Source organism: Alosa pseudoharengus, unplaced genomic scaffold (genome assembly GCF_046254945.1).
Source record: "Alosa pseudoharengus isolate Yale_2024_CS ecotype anadromous, Long Island Sound unplaced genomic scaffold, YU_APseudo_1.1 YU_APseudo_1.1_scf_8, whole genome shotgun sequence".
NCBI lineage: Eukaryota > Metazoa > Chordata > Actinopteri > Clupeiformes > Clupeidae > Alosa > Alosa pseudoharengus.
This window is the reverse complement of record NW_027468870.1, coordinates 36,119,665-36,141,438: the sequence shown is the minus strand read 5'-3', so window position 1 is coordinate 36,141,438 and position 21,774 is coordinate 36,119,665. Positions and strand designations below refer to the sequence as shown.

At 43.3% G+C, this 21,774-nt stretch overlaps 1 protein-coding gene across 3 annotated transcripts in view; it reads left to right on the top strand.

Annotated features, from left to right (window-relative positions):
- Positions 1-628: 628 nt before the first annotated feature.
- Positions 629-21,774, top strand: part of grik1a (glutamate receptor, ionotropic, kainate 1a) — a 38,703-nt gene continuing 17,557 nt past the window's right edge. For all 3 annotated transcript variants that reach the window (XM_076274295.1, XM_076274293.1, XM_076274294.1), the window contains exons 1-8: positions 629-894; positions 9,141-9,308; positions 9,994-10,251; positions 13,836-14,017; positions 14,686-14,739; positions 15,798-15,971; positions 16,353-16,496; positions 21,351-21,458. In XM_076274295.1, coding sequence (XP_076130410.1) covers positions 777-894; positions 9,141-9,308; positions 9,994-10,251; positions 13,836-14,017; positions 14,686-14,739; positions 15,798-15,971; positions 16,353-16,496; positions 21,351-21,458 — 1,206 coding nt within the window. In that variant the 5' untranslated portion in view covers positions 629-776. The remainder of the gene's footprint in view (positions 895-9,140; positions 9,309-9,993; positions 10,252-13,835; positions 14,018-14,685; positions 14,740-15,797; positions 15,972-16,352; positions 16,497-21,350; positions 21,459-21,774) is intronic.

Genomic DNA, 21,774 nt, shown 5'->3' with positions numbered 1-21,774 from the left:
TCTTTCCATTTACCATTGGCTTTCCTAGGACGAACTAGACTCGAAATTAGACGTTTCTCCATCAGGGGGCGCAACGAGAACACTGAATTTATCGTAGCCTACTGCGCGCCGCCCGCAGCTGTATTTCCAAGTGTAGCCTACATGTGTGTAGACTATATCGTTACTAATTTCATACACTTGTTAACAATTAATTTCCTTTCCCTATAGTAACCAGGCCTGCACGATATGGCATGTTTTATATGAAGTCAGGAAAACATATATAAACATTTCACTGATGACACAGACTTGCCTAGTCTACATTATGGTCATTCAGCACTCACAATTCCTACCAACATGAGATACTCCAGCAGCTGTCCGAAAAAAAACATCGGTGTAGGCTAGATGCTGTGTATGAATCTTCCACATGCTACTACATTCGGTGATGAGAGCGCGGAAATCTGTTGCTCCATGCTACCCCACGTCAACTCTGTGCGCTACGTCTGCTCCACTCCCAACCTCACTCCACTAGTCTATCGAAAGCTTTGCGTGCGGCAGGTGTTTCTTTTTGGGACGACGGAAAGAAGACCTCAGTTATGGGGTAACGCGTTTTAGGGGTTTGTTCGGAGCTCGGACAGAGCAAATAACCAAAACTTGTTGAAAGGGTTCTTTTTCCCCCTTTTTTGGCCTTTCCATAGCCTAAACCTAACGAACTAAAAAAAACGAAGCAAGGGCGATGGAGGTAGAATACCAGCTAATTCGCTGTGGTTCCTTTCTTACCTCCTGTAAAACAAAGTAACATGGATAACTATGCCAACTCCTGCCATAGAACCATGGAGAAAAGGAAAAATGTAGTGGTTTGGATATTGTACTTTATGTCGGAGTTCTACCTGGGCTCTAACCAAGTACTGCGAATTGGTAAGTGACTAGGTAATTTCATCCTTGTCAGTTACCTGTGGACTGTTTCATCAGTGCCGATTATGCGGTCTAGATTCTGTCATTGACATTGCAGCCTTGAAAACGAACAAAATGTAAGTAAATGTAACGTAACAGTGAGGGCTTGATTTGGTAGGCCTATACATTACTGCACCGTTGTGCTAGAATGTTTTACAGTGAGCAAAGTTGCAACCCCCTGTGTAGATTTTTTTTACAGCCTACAAAAAAGATTTAGATCTACATTTAGATGTTTTTTAGATCTCCAGGCTATTATTGGAGTAGGCTATTGGTTGAAAACATTTCCCTCTACAACGTTTCCTTCTTTTTTCTACGCTAGTTTTTGCCTTCATTTAAAACGAAATGTTATTATGCTCTCATGATAACATAATTTTTTTAACATTCATTTTTGACTAAATTAAGTGATAGGTAGCCTACTAGTGGTTATAGCTGCTTGATGGAACTTCGTGGATAACTTCATATCTTTTCTTACCTAGGCCTACCCTAATTGATATAGCTTGGTTGTTACATTAGGACATATTATCACATTTTCTCCATATACAGAAATACATCTGTCATGTCACTGACATTTTCTTATGTAACCATATTTAGATTATATTTGATGCTTCATTGACATAGTTACCATGCCCTTGTGGATGAAGTCATGTGAAAAGTCATTGTTGAGCCCTGTTAAATTGCAGTTACTCTGTCTCTGAATCAGCTCTGAATGGCGTTGCGTTCAATTAACTTTTATTTTGTGTTGTCTTCAGAAGACATGACAGTGGTTGATTACTCTTGCTGTCTGTTTTCTCTGTCCTGCCGCCCGGTAAATCCTACCAAATCAGTTTTAATGACCTTCCCTAATCCTCTTTACAGCGAGGGGCTTGATTTGACTCCACTCTCCAAAAGAGTTGACTTCATTTGAAAAAGAAATCTGTTCATATTGCTTGTATGGCCTACTTTGCCTAAAGAGTCATTTGTTTTCCATATTCTTCCCAAATTGACATATGCTATATTTTATTGCCATAATCGCCTCTGTCGCATCATTAAGGAACTGTCCATAGTCAGCAAGGTGGGAAAAACCTTGAAGGATTCAGGAGATGCTGTGTTTGACAGAAGCCCTGAAGCATGCAAGGTCATAAGAATTATTCAGATTTAGGCTACATATGAGATCTTTTCGAGTGGTCCATAATTTGTAGACATACCCCAGAAGTTGCTAGTTTATGAAACATCCAGAAGACTGCTATTGGTTACTTTCCCCCTCTAAGTACCAGGTAGGAATTCTCATAGGGCGAGTCCACTACAATCATGTAATTGATGGAGTAGGAAAAGGAAGGTTGGACAGGTAACTTGTTTGATCTCAGTGTCTCTTATATTGGGCTAATGTAGTATTGATCTCTGGACAGTACATGTCCCCTCTCTCAGCAAAGCTGCAGCCTGATCACGCCATGCTGATGTAGTACATTGTTGATGTTAATGTACCAATGGTCTTGGCACAGTGCTCTTTTATGGGTGCTGTGTCACGGAGGTATACGTTTTATGGGTGCTGTGTCATGGAGGTATAAGTATAAGTATTAAGGATATGAAGGGTTCAGATGCAAAAGCCTCTAAATGCCACCTACGTCAAAAATGAGATAAAGATGGTGAGTGGATGCTCTCCACACCCTTTTGATCTCGTAAGGGAAATTTGGTCTCTGCATTTATCCAGCACACAGTGAACACACAGTGAGGTGAAGCACACACTAATCCCGACACAGTGAGCTGCCTGCTACAGAGGCGATCGGGGAGCAGTGAGGGGTTAGGTGCTTTGCGCAACCCTCCGGTTACAAGTCCGAAGCGCTAACCAGTAGGCCACGGCTGCCGCTGCCCCGTAAGGATGTTGGCACAGTAAATCAGTCGTAAAAGTCCCATTTTAGGATAGAAAGGTGTCAAGTAATTTCCTTCATGAGAGGGGCTCTTGTCTGCTATATCTTTGTGTATCATTAGAATCTTTGTTATCACACACTTTGATTCGGATCATTCTTTAGATGATTGAATGATATTGAAAATCAGGTGGACCTGTATGCCCATAATGTTAATGTATTCTGTCAGTCTAGCTGCAAGTGCTGCATCCTGCCATGGCTGTCTGGCTGGACAGAGCAGGAAATGTAAAGAATGTAAATTACTGAGGGGACAGTCAGAAGAATTAACCTGTCAACTGGTCCATTCTGTTGCTGCCCAAACACACACACACAGATACAGTACACACAATAACCTCTGACCATTACTACAGTATGAATGAGATCCCCAAATCTCTGTCAGTGTTGGTTCAATCTGAACATACAATAGCAAAATCATTTTGTACAAGTATATAACATAATTTATGTTTTTTGTGACAGGGATGGTACTTGAGGTGTTTATGATTTTTAATTGCTGCTCTGGGGAAAGAAGCCAGGAGGAGGTATTGAGTGATCATATTATTTTATTCGGTTCTGTTTAATGGTTTGTTTTTATTTGTTTTCCATACTCATATCAGTGTTTATTTTTGACAGCAGTCAAAAGCAGTGGCACAGTGGTGATGTATTTTCCTTTCACAGCTCATTTAGTCACGCTGTGCTTCATTGGCCTAATAGCTTCTGTTATTCTGCTGTCATTCACTGTTGGACCCCACGTGTCCACTCACAAGCAGCCAAGGCTACACACACACACACACACACACACACACACACTCTTACAAATATACTCTCTTATACACAAACTCAGACACAAATATGTGAACTCACACTTCGCCAAAAATGGGAAAATGCCTTTCTAAAGTACAGTAAACCTCAAGCATTGCAACATGTGCTTCAGTACCAGCCTCATTTAACTTTGAGGCACATAAAGCCCCTCAGCATTGCACCACGCAGCACCTCCACCCTCTCCTCTGTCCAGATATTTGAAATGGCCAACGTAAAGAAAGCCTTGTGTTTGGATCTTCATTATAGATCTGGTACGAAACATTGAGCTGATTTTGAAATGGCTGTCATTCGTCAAGAATTGATTAAGAGTGTGAGGAACTTGCTGTACGTCAGCCTCATTTTTTTTTTTATCCTGATTTATCCAAAATACACGTGATGTGATTTGCAATGCCAGTTCCAGCTTGTTTCGCCTGCTCTTGTGAATACTGAATTCTTTTTTTGTTGCGTGAGTTTATTTGTATGCGGTACTAGGTGCCACGCAGGGAGGTTCAGATATGATTCTGTATGATTCTTGTCAGCGGTGCCTGTCTGTGAACCCCGTGTCATCATGGAAGAAAAAGCTCAAAATAAAATAATTAAAAAAAACTTCACGACAGCAGGTTTCTTTTGATTCAACCCCCCCCCCCCCCCAACACACACACACATACACACACACACACACACACACACCATTGTTTCCATACTCTGCTTACAAGGACATCTTTGTGTGATGATACCTCTTGATTTCATTCATGTAGTATTTGATTAGCACCATTACGGATGTGTTTTGACTAATCTACACTGTAAAAAGTTTCTGTAAATTTGAGCTCATTTTTGTGAAAGCCTTTTGATTGTTTGTTTGTTCTGTCTGCACCACATCACATGCTAGTGATTTTGATGGATAGAGACAGAGAAGAGGTTTCTCGCCGTGTCTTTGTGTATGTGCGTGTTTGTGTTTATGAGAGAGCAAGGGAAGAGACCATACACTTTGTGTATGTGCGTGTTTGTGTTTATGAGAGACCATACACTTGGAAACCTAGATAGATGAGCCTCATCATCTTCGCGTTACTTCAGTGCACCAATACCATTTATTCTTGTTATTCACATTGTGAGCGCGTTTGCTTTTGTGTGTTTGAAGTGGTGTTAATTAATGTGCCTAAAGGTGGAATATTCAGGTATTAGGATGAGTGGATGAATGTGACGGGAAAGCAAATGTGCATAACTTTAAGGCAGTGCCTTGTCTAGAATCCCAGCAGAGAAAGCCCTTCTGGTGCCAACATTAGTGCACCTGCTGGACTAACAGATGTGATTAACAGTGAAAGAATACATGCTATAGATCAAGGTGTGTGTGTGTGTGTTTTCTCAGTGGTGTATCACCACAATGACTTAGAGTAAACAGCAGGGTTGTGCTCTTCAAGAGAACAGCAGGGGTGAAGTCTGCATCTTAAATATTTCAGAATCTTACTAAAAGCTCTGCTGGAAGTTGGAATTCATCAGCAGAGGATATTGATTGTGATGCAAGAGAATAGAAGGTGGAACCACAGCGTAAATGTACAGTAGACGTTGCTGATACTGGCTTTATTCATTCATTAATGCATTATGTTGATTTTATTAATTCATATGGTACGAATATATAAAAACGCCCTCCGATGCTAATCGAGCGATATCAACCTTTAGAAGTAGAATATCAGAGACACAGTCAGGACAGTGCCATTTGGAAACAGCTTCAAGACATAAATATTGCTTCCCTGTCAAACTGGCTATGTCTCATGTTTGAGATGTCTGTTGTCACTGTAGTATCAAATTGGCAAGTCTATGTCTGCCATTTAAAATGAGAGGACTAGACAGCCAATGTCACACTTTGCTTAATTGGACATTGAAATGATTGCAGTAGTTTCAGACATGAGGGTTTGTCCTCTCTGCGTTTCTCACCATGAAAGTCGGATTCTTCAGAAATAATAGAACTACTCAAGCACCACCTGCCTTGTGAGGTTGGGTAAACCCCCCTCTGGAGCCCCTTTGAAGAGGCTGTGTATGGCATTTGAAATAGCGACCCCATGATGTACATGATAGTGATTTAGCATGTACAGTTGTGTTGAAATAAATAACAGTGTGTTCAGTTGTTGTTTTAATACAATGCTATTTATTTGAACACAACTGTATGTGCATGTCTCTCTCTCTCTCTCATTGCTGTCGTTGTCTTTGTAGTGATGAAAGAGAAATCGGGACCTGGTGTATATGTGAGCCCCCCCCCCCCACCACCACCACCCCTCTGTGTGTGTCTGTATGTGTGTGTGCGTGTGTGTGTGTGTGTGTGCGTGTGTGTGTGTGTGTGTGTGTGTGTGTGTGTGTGTGTGTGTGTGTGTCTGTGTGTGTGTGTGTGTGTGTGTGTGTGTGTCTGTGTGTGTGTGTGTGTCTGTGTGTGTGTGTGTGTGTGTGTGTGTGTGTGTGTGTGTGTGTGTGTGTGTGTGTGTGCATGTGCGTGTGTGTGTGTGTGTGTGTGTGTGTGTGTGTGTGTGCGTGCGTGTGTGTGTGTGTGTGTGTGTGTGCATGTGTGTGTGTGTGTGTGTGTGTGTGTGTGTGTGTGTGTGTGTGTGTGTGTGTGTGTGTGTGTGTGTGTGTGTGTGCATGTGTGTGTGTGTGTGTGTGTGTGTGTGTGTGTGTGTGTGTGTGTGTGCATGTGTGTGTGTGTGTGTGTGTGTGCGTGTGTGCATGTGTGCGTGCGTGTGCATGTGTGTGTGTGTGTGTGTGTGTGTGTGTGTGTGTGTGTGTGTGTGTGTGTGTGTGTGTGTGTGCATGTGTGTGTGTGTGTGCATGTTTATGTGCCTGCTCACGCCTCTGTGTCGCCCCAGTGGAGGGCCAAGAGTGTGAGATGAGGCACGCTGAGGCTGGCTGAAACTTTTATGAGGAACATAAACGCCTGTGGTTCCCTGACACCCCTCTGAGCTGCCGTGCCCTGTCATAAAGCAGGTGTAGATGCTCTGCTCTGCTCTGCTCTGCTGTGCTCTGCACCACTGCTGAACTCTGGGAGCCTGTTCTCCTTCATTTCTTTAGGAAGGATTTTCCTCCCAAATCCCTCATAGCCAAAAAGCACACACAAGACATCCATGTATCCATGGCAACACAATGTCTGGAAAAAAACAGTCTCACTGAAGCATATGTCTTGAGATGTGAATCTTCCATAATTCAGAAATGTAACTGATAACATCAGTTTGTAATGGCAGTTGTGGAATATCTGCTATCCTCCAAATCAGAAAAATGTTTTGTTTTATTGTATTAAAAACACAAACATATCCAGCTAGCATCCAGCAACTTTATCACTAGGGATGTTGCAATGTGCCAGCTTTTATCTGTGTGCCTCTGTGTTTGCATCCAACGTATGCATATGGCTACACACAGCTATTGGCATGGCTCTACAGCTGGCATGACTTGTCCAAATTCACACGCTGTGACTTGACAGACACTTCCCCGGCGGTCCGCCATACAAGACAGAGAAAGCCCCCACGAGTCCCGCGGGTCAGGCCTACAAATGTCTCCTCTGCAGAGACACCGTATCTTCGATCGCTTTTCAGAGTTGCTCCAGCAGACTTTATCCCCCTCGGCTCCCAAGGGGCTGGTTAACCATCACCATTTTGACATTTTCACAGACACTACCCAAAGCCCTCCGCCTTTTTATGGTCGTTTTTAATATCTCCACTCTCGCCACTGTGAAATGCTATGTCACAGCGCCACTGTCTCGGTCCACGGCTGAGATGTAATCCTGTTCACAGTTGCCCCCCCCCCCCCCCCCACTCACACACACACACTTGGGCTTGGGGGCCTCAATGTTTCTTCCTCCTGCCAGGCTCTTTAATTATGTGTCTCTTGTTCATGTCACTGCAGAAATCATCAGCACTCATGGATGGGCGGCTCATGGACAGAGATGAATTTAGATTTTTTCTCTCTCTCCCCAGCTACAGCAAATGCAAATGTGTGCTGTCCTTGGTGTTTTGTTCAAGCAAGCTTGCTTCAATGATTTAAAAAAATATATATTTTACAGTGTATTTTACATGTTGTGAAACATTTATGACAAAAAATATTAAGTAATTGCTATTAGTGAGCTCTAATGATGGGTATGCAGTACACATCCAGAATGCGTTTTTATGATCCCATGTTGTTTCTGTATTTGAAAAGGCTTCTGATGTTGGCTATTGTTTGCTCAGCTCACAGCCTGGTTGGAAGCCTATTTTTTGATCTCCATTCTAAATCCTCTCCTGATGGATTTGAACTTAGACTTGAAGTGTCACATTCAAAATAGCACATGTATCATCGAGGTGTGCATACACTAGATGGGATGCTTGACATGCAGGTCAGTTTGATCAATTTTGTTTTTCTGTGCAGAGCGGCTCTTTTCGGAATGATGGATGCGTAGTTGAATGTTGAATGAGTGATTTATCTTTTCTGAAGTATTGATCAACCCAGTCCCTCATTCAGTAGCGTTTGAATACAAACACACACACACACAAACACACACACACACACACACACACACACCACACACCTCAGTGAGGGACTGAGGTTGAAGAAAATTTGGTATTTTGGATCCGAATGCCTTTAGTGACCCCCCAACCCCCACCCCACCCCCAGTGACTTTACAGTCCTTGATGAAGACCTAGCGACCTTTATAGTCTTCCTTTGGTTTGGGTGCAATGCCAAGTTTGCCATTCAGCTGTCCAGTAAATTCCTAAAGCAGAAAAAATGCACATGGATATGTGGCTTTGAAATTAATGAAACAAGGCAGTGTTGAAAAGATGGGGCTATAGCCTACTGTATTGAAATGAATGCAACAAGGCAGTGTTGAAAAGATGGGGCTATAGCCTACTGTATTGAAATGAATGCAACAAGGCAGTGTTGAAAAGATGGGGCTATAGCCTACTGTATTGTACATTTCTCATTTTGATCATGAGAAATATCTATGCTGTTTTATGTGCTAGAAGATACTGATATTTTATGTAAATCTTTTTACTCTGCCAAGCTAAGCTTACAAAGCTACCATGGATTTCTTTTTCAACATATCTATCAACATTAATCATCCAGAAATCACTCAATAGATCCACAGCCAGTGGAAGACAGGGGAAGCCAGTTTTCTGTAATTGACCCTTCATGACTCGACAGTGAATAGACCAAATAAAGTGGTCTATCTGAATAATAAGGCAGTTAGAGATCAGTTGTTTGAAAGGAAGATCCATCCATAAATCCATGCAATTGCTTTAAACCATTTCCTAACCCCTGAAATAGCATGAGAGGATTGATCTTACCAACCCCAGTATGTTCACGAGGCTAGAAAAAAAAACACATGTCTGTGTCTTACCCTGCATGCTTCACAAGGAAAGTGTATGACACTGCATCATTCTTTTCTCCTCTTTCTTTGTTCTCCTTCTTTCTTTTTTCTTTTCTCTCTCTCTCTTTCTCTCTATCTATCTGCACCTTACTCTTTTTGACCTCATCCAATTTGTCTTTTTTTCCTGTCTCTCCTCCACTGTGGGTTTCCAGGGGGAATCTTTGAGACACGGGAGAATGAGCCTGTGAGTGTGGAGGAGCTAGCCTTCAAATTTGCTGTCACCAGCATCAACCGAAACAGAACCTTAATGCCAAACACCACATTGACCTATGACATTCAGAGAGTAAACCTCTTCGACAGCTTTGAAGCCTCCAGAAGAGGTACAGTGGTCTCTTTTTTTCTTGATCCTGGGCTGTGCTGTTGTGTTATGTTGTCGAGCTTTTAACTGCTTTCATAATACATGGAGGGATTAAAGAGACCCAAACTGGTTTGGTATGCTCAGTAGTTCCTTGTTGGTTAAGCTTCAGGAAGATGGATTCAGTAGTAGGCCTGCTGAGAGTGCATTAAAAACAATCAGGGGTTGAAGAGAGGAAAAACAGAAATGCAGAGGTAAAAGTCTGGCTTCAGAAAGTAAGAGTCCTGCCATGTATCGGTTCTACCTTTGCGCTTAGCACAGGTGTTTTTCTTTACTAGCTAGCTGATCTACCTGGCTTAAGAACTGTGCTAATTTCAGCTAATTAAGTGAATGGTTGGAACCAAAATGTGTCAGGACTTTTACTTTCTGAAGCCAGACTTTTACACCTTTTACCAGAAATGGGCATTACCCATATTGTGTTTGACCTGGCTGACATGTTGTCTGATAGCGAAGGTGAGTGCTATAAAGATACTGCACGTGTAAATAATGTATGCCTAAATGCCAGTGTGACCCCAGTTCCAATAATGCTTCCACAATAAAATCAAGATGATTATGAGTATGATTTAGCTGAGTATTCAGAGTTGAATGTCCTTCTGTTCTTTCTACGTCTCTGTGTGTCTGTCTCCTTTGTCCCCCTCCTGTCCCCTCAGTGTGTGATCAGCTAGCCTTAGGCGTGGTGGCCGTCTTCGGGCCCTCTCACACCTCCTCGGTCAGCGCTGTCCAGTCTATCTGCAATGCCCTGGAGGTGCCGCACATCCAGACCCGCTGGAAGCACCCGTCCGTGGACAACAAGGACACGTTCTACATCAACCTCTACCCAGAGTACACTTCCATCAGCCGGGCCATCCTGGACATTGTCACCTTCCTCAAGTGGAAGTCTGTCACCATTGTCTATGAGGACAGCACAGGTGGGGATCTGGCTGTGTCATGTACCTTTGGTTAAATGTGTTTCACCTGGAACTCTACTTATTCTACAGAATATTTGTCATAAAAAAAAGATTAGAGTGATTAGTTATTACTGTTCAATGCACAAATATTGCGATAGAAGACATGTTTGGACTTTCAATTCCTCTTCAATAATTATATTTATTAAAAATATATATACTATACTAAACTATTTTATATATAACTATACTAAACTATTTTGTAATTTTCTGTGAAAAAATGTAGATGTGTTGTGCTATTGGCAGATCATCAGCTCATGATTATTTTCTATATTTTGTGTTTTCTATGTAGATGCTCTAGTTTACTCCACTCTTTTGCCATAGGCTGTGTTGGATCACCCTGGAATTCTAGTCACCATAATCCGGATAAGCTTTGTCTATTTGATAGCAAATATTTGTATGTTTGGGATGTTTCCTAGCTGAGGTGTAGATTTTTTTCAACTTTATGAAAGGCAGCTGAAACCTCCGCTATCTCAAAGCACTTTTGTTGAAAGTGTCACAAGTGAGATGAAAGAGAGATGTATCTGAGGAGAACAGTGTGTGTTCACAGTGTTTACATTTGTGAAAATTAGTGTCTTGAGTGTTTTGTACTGTTGGCTGAACTACATCTGAATGCTTTACCGATACCACAAGTACGCATGGTTGACATCCCAGTTCAAAGATTCGCCATTGTTTGTCTTTGGAGATGTCATTTGTGAGATTGTTTCACGCCAAGACAACTGCATTCCAATGAAGTGCGAGCGCGGTGCCCGCCTCAGAGTCTCTTCTCTGTCTCGTCCCTGGCTCAGCTCGGAGGGGTGAGAGCAGGAGACCCCCTGTCTGTGTTTGCTTAATTCGAGCCCTAGCGTATCATATGGGAGGCTGACTCCTCCATCTGCTCTGAAAAACTCCAGCAAAGCCCGACATTCGTCTCGGGGCCGCCTTGGTCGGCTCAGCTGGAGATGAGGTGCTTCTCTACCCATAATCCTGTGCTGCTGCTGCCGCCGGACCAAAAAAATGGACTTGGGGAAGTGAGAAATGTCACGCTTCAGAGCATATTCCCATTATTATTATTATTATGGCTCCATTCTTTGGAAAGGTCACTGAGTCCATGTAGTAGCTGAGATATAGGCCTGCTGGCCCTGGTCCTGTAGGATACTCTTGTGTCTGAGGGAGGTCTATGTTTTATCATGGCCATAAACCACATCATAGAGCCTAACCTACCACTTATTTTATATCGCCCATGATTTCACAAGTGTAATTGCAATAGTAGTGCTTTCCCTCAGGATGTGGGTATGGTTCATTCTACTCGCCAGACTATGTGTTTAAATAAAGATTAAATAAAGTCAGGCATTTCATTACCATTTGCATAGAGTTAATATAATGTCTGCCCTATTCAAGAGATGTGAGTCAGATATTTTGCAGTCCATATTCTGGCATTACCATGGTTACTGTACTTTACACCTACTCCGTGCATTCAACCGAGTTGGATAATGACTGACCAACCATAGCCTGCCCATACCACCTCCTTGCTATAACCCACGCATAGGCCAGCGTACTTGTTTTTCAGTGGGGGGTCGGTCAGAGATTGGTGGCAAGCTGAGGCCTGGCCCTGCCGAGTCTGCACTCACACAGAGAAATGATTCTCTGCCAGGAAAGATTTGCTTCGTTAGGAAAGACTTGTATCGAATTTACCAGCTTCAGGATGATCAGTGTGTCAGATTCATGGCCACTGACTTGGAACCGATGTTATTACAGAGTCATTAGGGAAGCCGTGGAACCAGATGCCAATGCAAATGTAGCACGGAGGAGCTGGGCTCTCTTAAGCACTTGGCTCCACTTAGTCATCTCCCGCATTCGGACTTTGGGCTTTCATCTTCAGCCACTCAGACTTTGAGGAATGGGGTGGAATATGATAATTTTTTTTACTTTTAGCTGAGTTCTTCAAACATAAGAGTGCCTCTGTTAGAATAGTCAATTTTTATCATGGCTCAAATTTGGGGTATTGCAGTCAGGACCCGTTTTGGTAAGAAAAAAAAAACATCAACAGATTCTTATTGAGATCTTAGACCAGTTCTCATTTGTATGGGGTAGAATAGTGTCTTTGTGCACTCTGTTATTGCTCACCTATGCACGTATGCATGAGTAGCCTAAGGAGCTTAGACATACAACACTGACACACACACTACCTCCACCTCTGGTTGTCAGTCTGCGCAAAATTAAGCAATAAGCCCCAAGCGGCTATAGGTTCCAGTGATGTTTAGAACAGCTAAGGGGCGTTGTTAGACTTGATGCAAATTGGAGTCATGGAAATCAATGGAATCTACAGCCTTACAGGGCTTATTGCATTTCTAAAATGGTTACTACATATACCTGGCAAGGTTTAATAAAATAAAGATAAGAATATAATTCTAGAGTAATTCATAAATAATCATTCTTCTGCCAAGAATTATATTTCCTCTAGCAGAATGGTTGCCAAGCTATGCAGAGACGCAACTTTTGTATCAATGCATGCTATGGTAATGTAGAACTTAATGCTTAAAAGAGTTACACAATATTTTACAATGATTTTGAACGTCATTCAGTCAATCATTATCAACAACCTTAATTGTTCATTTTAGAATATAGTATCTAAGTAGGTTACTATACATACAGTACTTTTTAGTATCATCCCGGTGTTGATGAGAGGGGTTGATCCAAAACTACAGTTTAAACTTTTATGTTATTGTCAGTCAATTTACAAAAACAGCATATGTTATTGTGTTTGTTTTGTTTTTTGCCTCGTTTGCTTTTTAATTGTATTTTAGTGCAACTGAAAGTGTGTTAAACAGCCAGCATACATTAAGATGATTACTTCAGCAATTTGTCATGTTTGATCCCCAGAGGCACATACAGTATGTTTAGCAGAGGTCATATGCCCTCCATCGTCTTGGGTCAAAGAGCACTCACTGAGCTTGTGAAGACAGTCATTCAAGAGAGAAGGAAAGAGTTATGGCTCAAAGGCATTGGCTAATAACCAAGTGATGGATTTCTGTATTCATTTAATTTCATATTGAACTTGTGTGGTTAAATAATTCACATCACAGCCCCTGATAAAATATTTATATTCCCAATATTAGTCTATGAGGGAACTGGTATTAAATTGAACTGTGGGCATTTGGTGTGTCTCTGTGTGTCTCTCTCTCTCACACACACACACACTCACACACACACACACACACACACAGTCTCTCTGTCTCTCTCTGTGTGTCTCTCTCACACACACACACACACACACACACAGTCTCTCTCTCTCTCTCTCTCTCTCTCTCTCTCTCTCTCTCTCTCTCTCTCTCTCTCTCTCTCTCTCTCTCTGTGCCTTTCTCTTTTTACCATCTCAGTTAGGCCTAAATATTTGGGGATTTCTTAAAATTGTTCTTTACCAGAAAGGAAGAAGAATCAATAGCCCTTTGCGCCCCCCAGTTGTAAGACTCCTCCATCGCTCTTTATGGCCCCTGTAAGTCATTACTGAACAGGAATTTCTATTTCTTTTCCCCCTTCTTTGCCATTGTTGCATTGTGTTTCTGAAGGCTTGATGCGGATGCAGGAGCTGATCAAAGCCCCGTCCAAGAACAACCTGAAGGTCCGCATCCGCCAGCTCCCCACGGGCAGCTCCGACGCCCGGCCCCTGCTCAAGGAGATGAAGAAGGGCAAGGAGTTCTATGTCATCTTCGATTGCACCTATCAGATGGCTGCAGAGCTCCTCAAACAGGTTCAGTGTCATTTCTCCTCAGCCTTTCACTGAATGGAATCTGCTTTTAGATATCTTTTGTGCAACATCTACTGAGGTTGCACTTTCTGAGCAGCTTGATATTTTCACTCAACTTCGCTGGAAGTTAGTGTTCATGCTTGATTGCGCTACATATGAGGATAAAAAAAAGCTGTATTTGTGTGTGCAATGTGTGTATGTGTGTGTGAGAGAGAGATATAGTGAAAGAGAGAGCCTTGCACCATAAATTGTTTGGGATTATGCTGCTGCCATCGTTCATCTTTATCATGTTTCATGTGCCGCCTGTGCGAACGTGTGAACTTTCTCTGAACTTATTTAGTCAAACACCGGCGATGAAGCCATGTTGCTCCTTGGAATCCCAATGAAAGCAAAAGAGCAGTTTTGTCACGCTGGAGACGCCGCAGGCCGCGTATTAGACAAAGCCGGAGAGTGAGGCGGCCACATTAAAGCCTTTCATTTAGGTCATTTGTGAAATCTCACCCAGGCCATAATGGGCATGATGCACATTTTTTATGGGGGAAACAGCTCTGCCTTAGATGATCATTTAAAACATCATGGTGGACAGCTAATGTTAACAGATTGTCTTTTTTTATCTCTTTCTGCTGCCTTTTCACACTCTCCACTCTCCACCTTGTCTCTCGCTCTGTTAGCTGATGTCAATGGGAATGATGACAGAGTACTACCATTTCTTCTTCACTACTCTGGTAAGTTAAAAACACCACCTGCCTGAAGTGCTGCTGCAGTATTTCATCTTTGTAACAGTGTTAAGCAAGACAGATAGTATGAAGTAGTTGTGTTAGATTTGTCACTGTGAAGCGAGCTAATCATTTCCTCGTTTGTAAACAGTGTGATAGATGTAGCATGATGGGGCTATTTGTTAAAGATGCTAATGAGCCTGATTATTCTCACTCCCAGTTAGCAGTACATTAAATGCAGTGAATTAGTGCCCGTATGGGTACCGGAACCCTTTTGCACAAAACCACACAGCCCAAGCATTTCTGTTCCTCTAATTTCACATGTAGTGTAGGTGACCGACTCATTGGTATGCTTCTTAGGGGGAACCTTTTTGGAACGTTCTGTATCAACCAATTGTAGTGTTTAATCTCCAGCCGCCGTCTGTATGGCCCCACTGTTAAAGCTTTAAAAGATTTTTCAAGTTCACAAAGCAATTAGGTTAGTCAAATATTGCCCCAATGACCCTACACATATTAAAAAGTAGGTCAGATGAAAGGACTGGAAAGGTCTCTTTGTTCTGAACTTTATTAAAAGTCTCAAAGACCTCAGTGATGTGGCTAAACGTTTTAATCACAAGTTGTGTTTTATACGTGGCATATTCATTTTACATAATGTGTAAAATGTGTCTTAAAAGGCATTAAGATGGTTAAGATGAAACAGGAATGATTAAGACTTCTACTCCCTGGTCTACCAGAATCATATCTGTCTAGTACTGGTTTTGGACTACTCTGGTAGCATGTGAGAGACACACACATACACACAGTCACACACACACAGACACCCCTACACACAGACACCCCTACACAGAGACACCCACACACACACACACACACACATACATACACACACACACAAATACATACATACATACACACACCTTTGTTATTCTGCACTGGCTGTGTCTGTCTAAATACTGTAGCGCTGCAGGTTGCATGTAGTTCTGTGTGTTTCATGTTTGGAGACACTTGGAGCTCATGCACTGAGTTTGCTTGTTGATGTTGATGTTGTTGTTGTTGTTGGTTCGCAGGATCTGTTTGCCTTGGATCTGGAGCCTTACCGTTTCACTGGCGTGAACATGACGGCCTTCCGCATGCTCAACCTGGACAACCCTGCAGTGGCCTCGGTGATGGAGAAGTGGTCCATGGAGCGGCTGCAGGCTCCACCCAAACCAGACACCACTCTGCTGAATGGAGTCATGACAGTGAGCCTCCATCATTCATCTTATTTGCACTTAATGGGTGTGGGAGCGGAAAGGAAGCGGATAATTGATTAAGTTAATGAAGGGATCTGTTCGAGCATGTTTCTTGGCAGCATATTTTCCATGGCTTAGTGAAATGAATATTTGCTCATCTCCTCTGCGTACCCGAATATGCAGCATGGTACTCTAAGTATTTTGAAAATAGATAACATGGAAAGGTTGATTGCTCATTAGTGTAACCTTACATGTCAGAGAGCTGAAATAGTGTGTATGCTCACAGTGACTTTCCATACATTGCAAAGTAGCCTGACAGTTGAGGAAGCAGATGAGCTGGTTGTGTAAGACTGTGCTCCTGTGAGGCCTGCTGTGTGTTTCCCTCGCTAGACGGACGCTGCTCTGATGTACGACGCCGTGTTCATGGTTGCTGTGGCATCCCAGCGCGCCACCCAGATGACGGTGAGCTCTCTGCAGTGCCACCGGCACAAACCCTGGCGCTACGGACCCCGCTTCATGAATCTGTTCCGAGAGGTAGGAACCGTCTTTTCTCCCCCCTTTCTCCTTAAAAAAGACTGGAGATCTATCTCTCTCTCTCTCCCTCTCTCTGTTTCTCTCTCAACCTCCCTCTCTCTCTCTCTCTCTCTCTCTTTCTCTCTCTCCCTCTCTCTCCCTCTTTCTTTCTCTCTCTCTCTCTCAGCCATAGACAAGTCATCTCATGCACTGGAGGAGTCATCCCTGTCATAAACCTGAGAAGCCGTTCATAAAGAGGAACTGAGCTCCCCCTCCCCTTTTATGGTTGCCGTTGAACTGTCGGTTCCTCCCCAGTAATTTCCACGACTCCGTCCGATGAGAAATTATCCATTTATGAGGCAAAAGCGTGTGGTGTATTTCATCCCCCAAAAAGGATGACAGAAGATACGGCCTTGATGTATGTGCGTTTTTAACTTTAAAGTCCCCCATCCACTCTAAGGTGCTCTCTCCCTCCAGTGAAGAGGAAGAGCCCCATAACTCAGGCCCATCACTGGGAATTGGGCCACTGGATGCACCTGTCCATACAGCAAATGCATCACATGAAAGATGGCTGTTAGATGACTGGCGCCGAGTGCATTAGTCTGTAATACCTCAGAGCGAACAGACTTTCCTAGCATATTTTTAGACGTGGATCAGGCTCTTTTTCTCCTCCTCGCTGTCTGTTTCCCTTTAGACAAACATCCACATTTTTGAAAAGGAAGAAGAGGAAGAAAAAAGCTACAAATGTCTCTCAATTAGACTTGCTTATTTTCCAGAGAGAAAGGTCAGCATTGTCAGGCTGATCAGAACCCAGCAAGGCTGTCATCCTGCCATTTATGTTGGGGGTAAAAAGCCTCTTTAACAACATATTTTCTGTCAAGAATGTAGTGATGTCCAGGTTTGGATTCTTGGAGTTTAATTATCTCTGTGTGTGGAGTTTAATTATGTGTGTGTGTGTGTGTGTGTGTGTGTGTTTGTTTGTGATGTGTGTGTTTGTGCGTGTGTGCGTGTGTGTGTGTATGGGTGTGCGTGTGCGTGTGTTTGTGTGTGTGTGTGTGCATCAGTATTAGTTGTTGGAGCTGAGATAGGTGAGGTAGTGTGCGGGGTGCTGAACTGATGCCACAGACACTGATTTGCACATGAAACCATCCGGCCGCGTATGGGATGTCACACAGAGCAGGCTTTTTGGTTTATGGCTTGAATGAGACCAGATGCTGCCTACCGATGATCCATAAAAGCTCTAATACAGTACACCATCATTAGTGCATAGATGCAGTGATGTCGGCTCACCCAGAGATTATCGGCGCTGTAATCCCAGTTAATGGTCATGATTTTATGAGCGTGGAGCATCGGGGGGTTGGACGTGAAAATATGTTCTCATGGAAAAGAGGTTTTTATCTGCCTTGCATTTTGTCATTGCTGTTTTTTTTCTCTAGATGCAGGATATCAATGGTTATTCTGTCATAACATGGGGCACTAGCATCATGGCATCATGTGACCCAAACACTTAACCCACACATTATGACCGTTGACATCCGTGGCTCTCCTCTCCTCTCTTTCTCTCCCTCTCCTCATTCCGGAGGGGAAAAAAGAGAAATGTCCTTTCTTGTCAAGTAATAGATTTTACAGCCCATTTGAACTGTTTCCCATTATATGCTGTCAGTTCATCATGTGGCCGGACAGGCTAGATGGATGGTGACGGAGGAGGTGGGACAGCGGTGCATCAGCTCTACCGCGTGTAATCACTGTTCTGCTCGGGAGATGCTGCAGCGCTCAGTCGCCCGCTGATGGCACCGGTGCTGGACAGATGGCTCCTGGCGATCGGCCCGGTGTTCTGTCACACACACACACACACACACACACACACACATACTCACGCACGCACCGCACACAAGCACACCCTACTCCCCGCCACTGCAAACAAACCGAGAAACCAACCACAGAACTCTTCCCTGAGTTCCTCAGTCGCCCGCGATTGCTCCGGGCACCCACGTCATGTGTTTGCGTCCGGTGTTTGTGTTTGCAGTCCTCAAACCCGGTCACGTTTTGTTGTGGCGGAGCGCGGTGTTGCAGATGGCGGCGGTCCCAGCAGCCCCCGCGGCGGCGGATGTGTGTGATGGATGTGTGTGATGGATGTGTGCTCTGCCACAACCCTTTGCCACGGCTGTCTGATGGCATGCCCTGTGGCCAGGGGTGGGGGGGTTGGCAGGTCTCTCTCTCGTTGCTAACCATCAATGCCAGAGCCTCGCTTGAGCCAGTGGGGTGGCCAGCAGTGGTCATGTGTGGAATGGCTCTGTTCTGCAGATGGCTCACAGACATAGACACTCACTCACGAACACGACACACACAGCACTCACATGCTCACATACACACGCACATGACACACACACACACACACACACAACACACACATATGCTCATACACACATGCACACGACACACAAACATACTCACTTACACAAAACACACATATTCTCACATACACACACACACACACAGGACACACACAAACACACACACATATACTCACAAACACACATATACTCACACACACACACACACACACACACATATCCTCACATACACACGCACACTACACACAAACACACTCACATACATACGACACACATATACATGTACTCACACACACACAAACACACACACACACACACACGACACACACATATACTCACACACAAACACACACTCACACTCACACTCACACTCACACACACACACACACACACACACACACACACTCACTCAGCTCACAAGGGAGGACAGGTGGTAACAATACTATTACCTCGTCACAGGGCCTCTCACAGTGATTGAATTGTGAGCTGTTTTGCTTCCCGCTTTAAAGGATGTTATTTAAGATAAAAGCATTAAGGGGGAGAGGAAAGGGGAGGTGGAATGGAAATGAAATAATCTTTGTTCAGTAGGCTATTTCCTTCTACCTCCGGGGATGGGGGGTAAGCAGAGCAGGTGGTTGAGTCTGTCACTGCTCAGAATGTATGCATCTGCAATGAAAACAATACAATCACTGAATAATTCATCAATCAGGCTGGTTAAATATCCCCCTTTAAACTAAGTGATAAAACTCAAGTGCAATGTACAAGTTGCCAACTTTTGGCTGACTTTGGACATGCAGTGCATTAGGATGTAAGGCACATAGAGGGAATGTGTGCTGTCTTGTAGACCAGACTGGCATGTGTATATGTTTACTGTAGGTTGCTACAACAACCTGACATTTTAAAGAGCTCACAAGGAAGTGAGAGTTTACATCTCCTATTCTCCGCGATTCTGTTAAAAATCAATATAAAAGATAAATCTGAACTTTTCCACCACACAGCATACATCCACTAAAATTATTCTGACATGTTTACTTGTAGAAAGGAAAGGCCATTCTTTAACACAAACAGAGTAAGGTGCAGGTATTTTTTAACACTTGAGAGTGAGTGACAGAATTTCAAATGGTCTAGTTATGAAAAACAGCCCTTTTCTATATACAGGGAGAATGTGACTTGCTTGTAACAAATGGGTGCTATTTGTGCTTTTGTAAAAGAAAGTATACTGTTTGAAGGATGGACAAGATGTTTGTATGCTCATGTGGTTGGGGTTTTTCAAACAGATTCATTGATGGTTGTGTACTTCCTCATCTGACAGCTTACTTCCTGTCAGTTGCATTTTGTCCAACCTTCGGTGAATGCCAAAAGTTGAAAATAGATTTCTTCTCTTATGCATTCTGGTCTGGATCCACACTCTGTGTCCAAATCAAAGCCATGATTTGTCCACCCTTCTGACAAATGCACACAGAGTCAAAGAAGAAGAAGCTCAGTTTGGTGCCAATAAGCCTGATTGTGGTTATAGTCTGATGGCATCCTACAAAATATAACACTGCTGATTGATTATAATATTTATCTCCTTTTTGCACTGTGTTTTTTGGCAACAGTCGTCAGTGTACTACAATGTACCAAACAGCAGTCACATTTCTGGAGCAGAGTTGATTGACAGGCCTCCATATCACCAACCAGTAGCTGCCAGAAAACAGACATTCCAATGGTGTTCTCCATGTTGACGGTCTCTACTACTCAGCAGAGATGTAATACTTCATAAAGTAAAAGTCCTGACATGTATGCACTCTATACACGACTCCATTTTGGTTTCACTTGTACTGACATATCAACTTCCTGTTTACATTAAAACATCAGAAAATATAGCTTTTTTCTATGGTCATTGTCTTCAGACCTCGTCTCACGGTAATGTAGTCTGACCGACTTTGTGAAAATGTTGTGTGCCACTCCCTCCAGCAAACGGGAAAAGGGTTTAAAATGTTCTTAACCTTAATCAAGCAACTGATGTTACTGAACTGGTTAGATAACTTCAGCTATGTTGTTCTATGTTGGGATAATTGCAGAGACCAAATTTCCCTCACGGGATCAAAAGAGTATATATACTTATACTTATACTTATACAACTAGCAATAGCCTACTAAAATAGTGCGTTCCGGGGGTTGCGGAAGTGGCTCCTGATGAAGTACCTTGCTCCGCCTATGTATAATCTTTGTCTGGCTTAAGAGCTGATTAAGTGAGTGGTTGCAACAAAAGTGGCAGGACTTTTACTTTCTGAACCTGGACTTTTACACCTCTGCTACTCCGTGGTCTCCACCTGCTCTTAAACTCATCTCTATCTGTGTGTCTGTGTCTGTGTCTGTGTCTGTGTGTGTGTGTGTGTGTGTGTGTGTGTGTGTGTGTGTGTTTGTCTGTGTGTGTGTGTTTGTCTGTGTGTGTGTGTGTGTTTGTCTGTGTCTGTGTCTGTGTGTGTTTGTCTGTGTCTGTGTGTGTCTGTGAGTGTGTGTGCTTCCCTCCCCTTCAGGCTCGCTGGGACGGCTTGACAGGACGCATCGTCGTGAACAAGACCGATGGCTTGAGGAGAGACTTTGACTTGGACCTGATCAGTCTGAAAGAGGAAGGGAATGCCAAGGTAAGACCACTCCCCTGTGAGTGCTACATGCCCTGCAGCACAGGGATCAGACTAGGAGCTTGTGTCTTTTTCTTTGCTATTCATTCTTGTAAGAGTATATTTCTATAGGTTGTTTCACACTTTCATTAAGTATAAGTATATATACACTTTTGATCCCATGAGGGAAATTTGGCCTCTGCATTTATCCCAATCCGTGAATTAGTGAAACACACTCAGACCACAGTGAACACACAGTGAGGTGAAGCACACACTAATCCCGACGCAGTGAGCTGCCTGCTACAGCGGCGCTCGGGGAGCAGTGAGGGGTTAGGTGCCT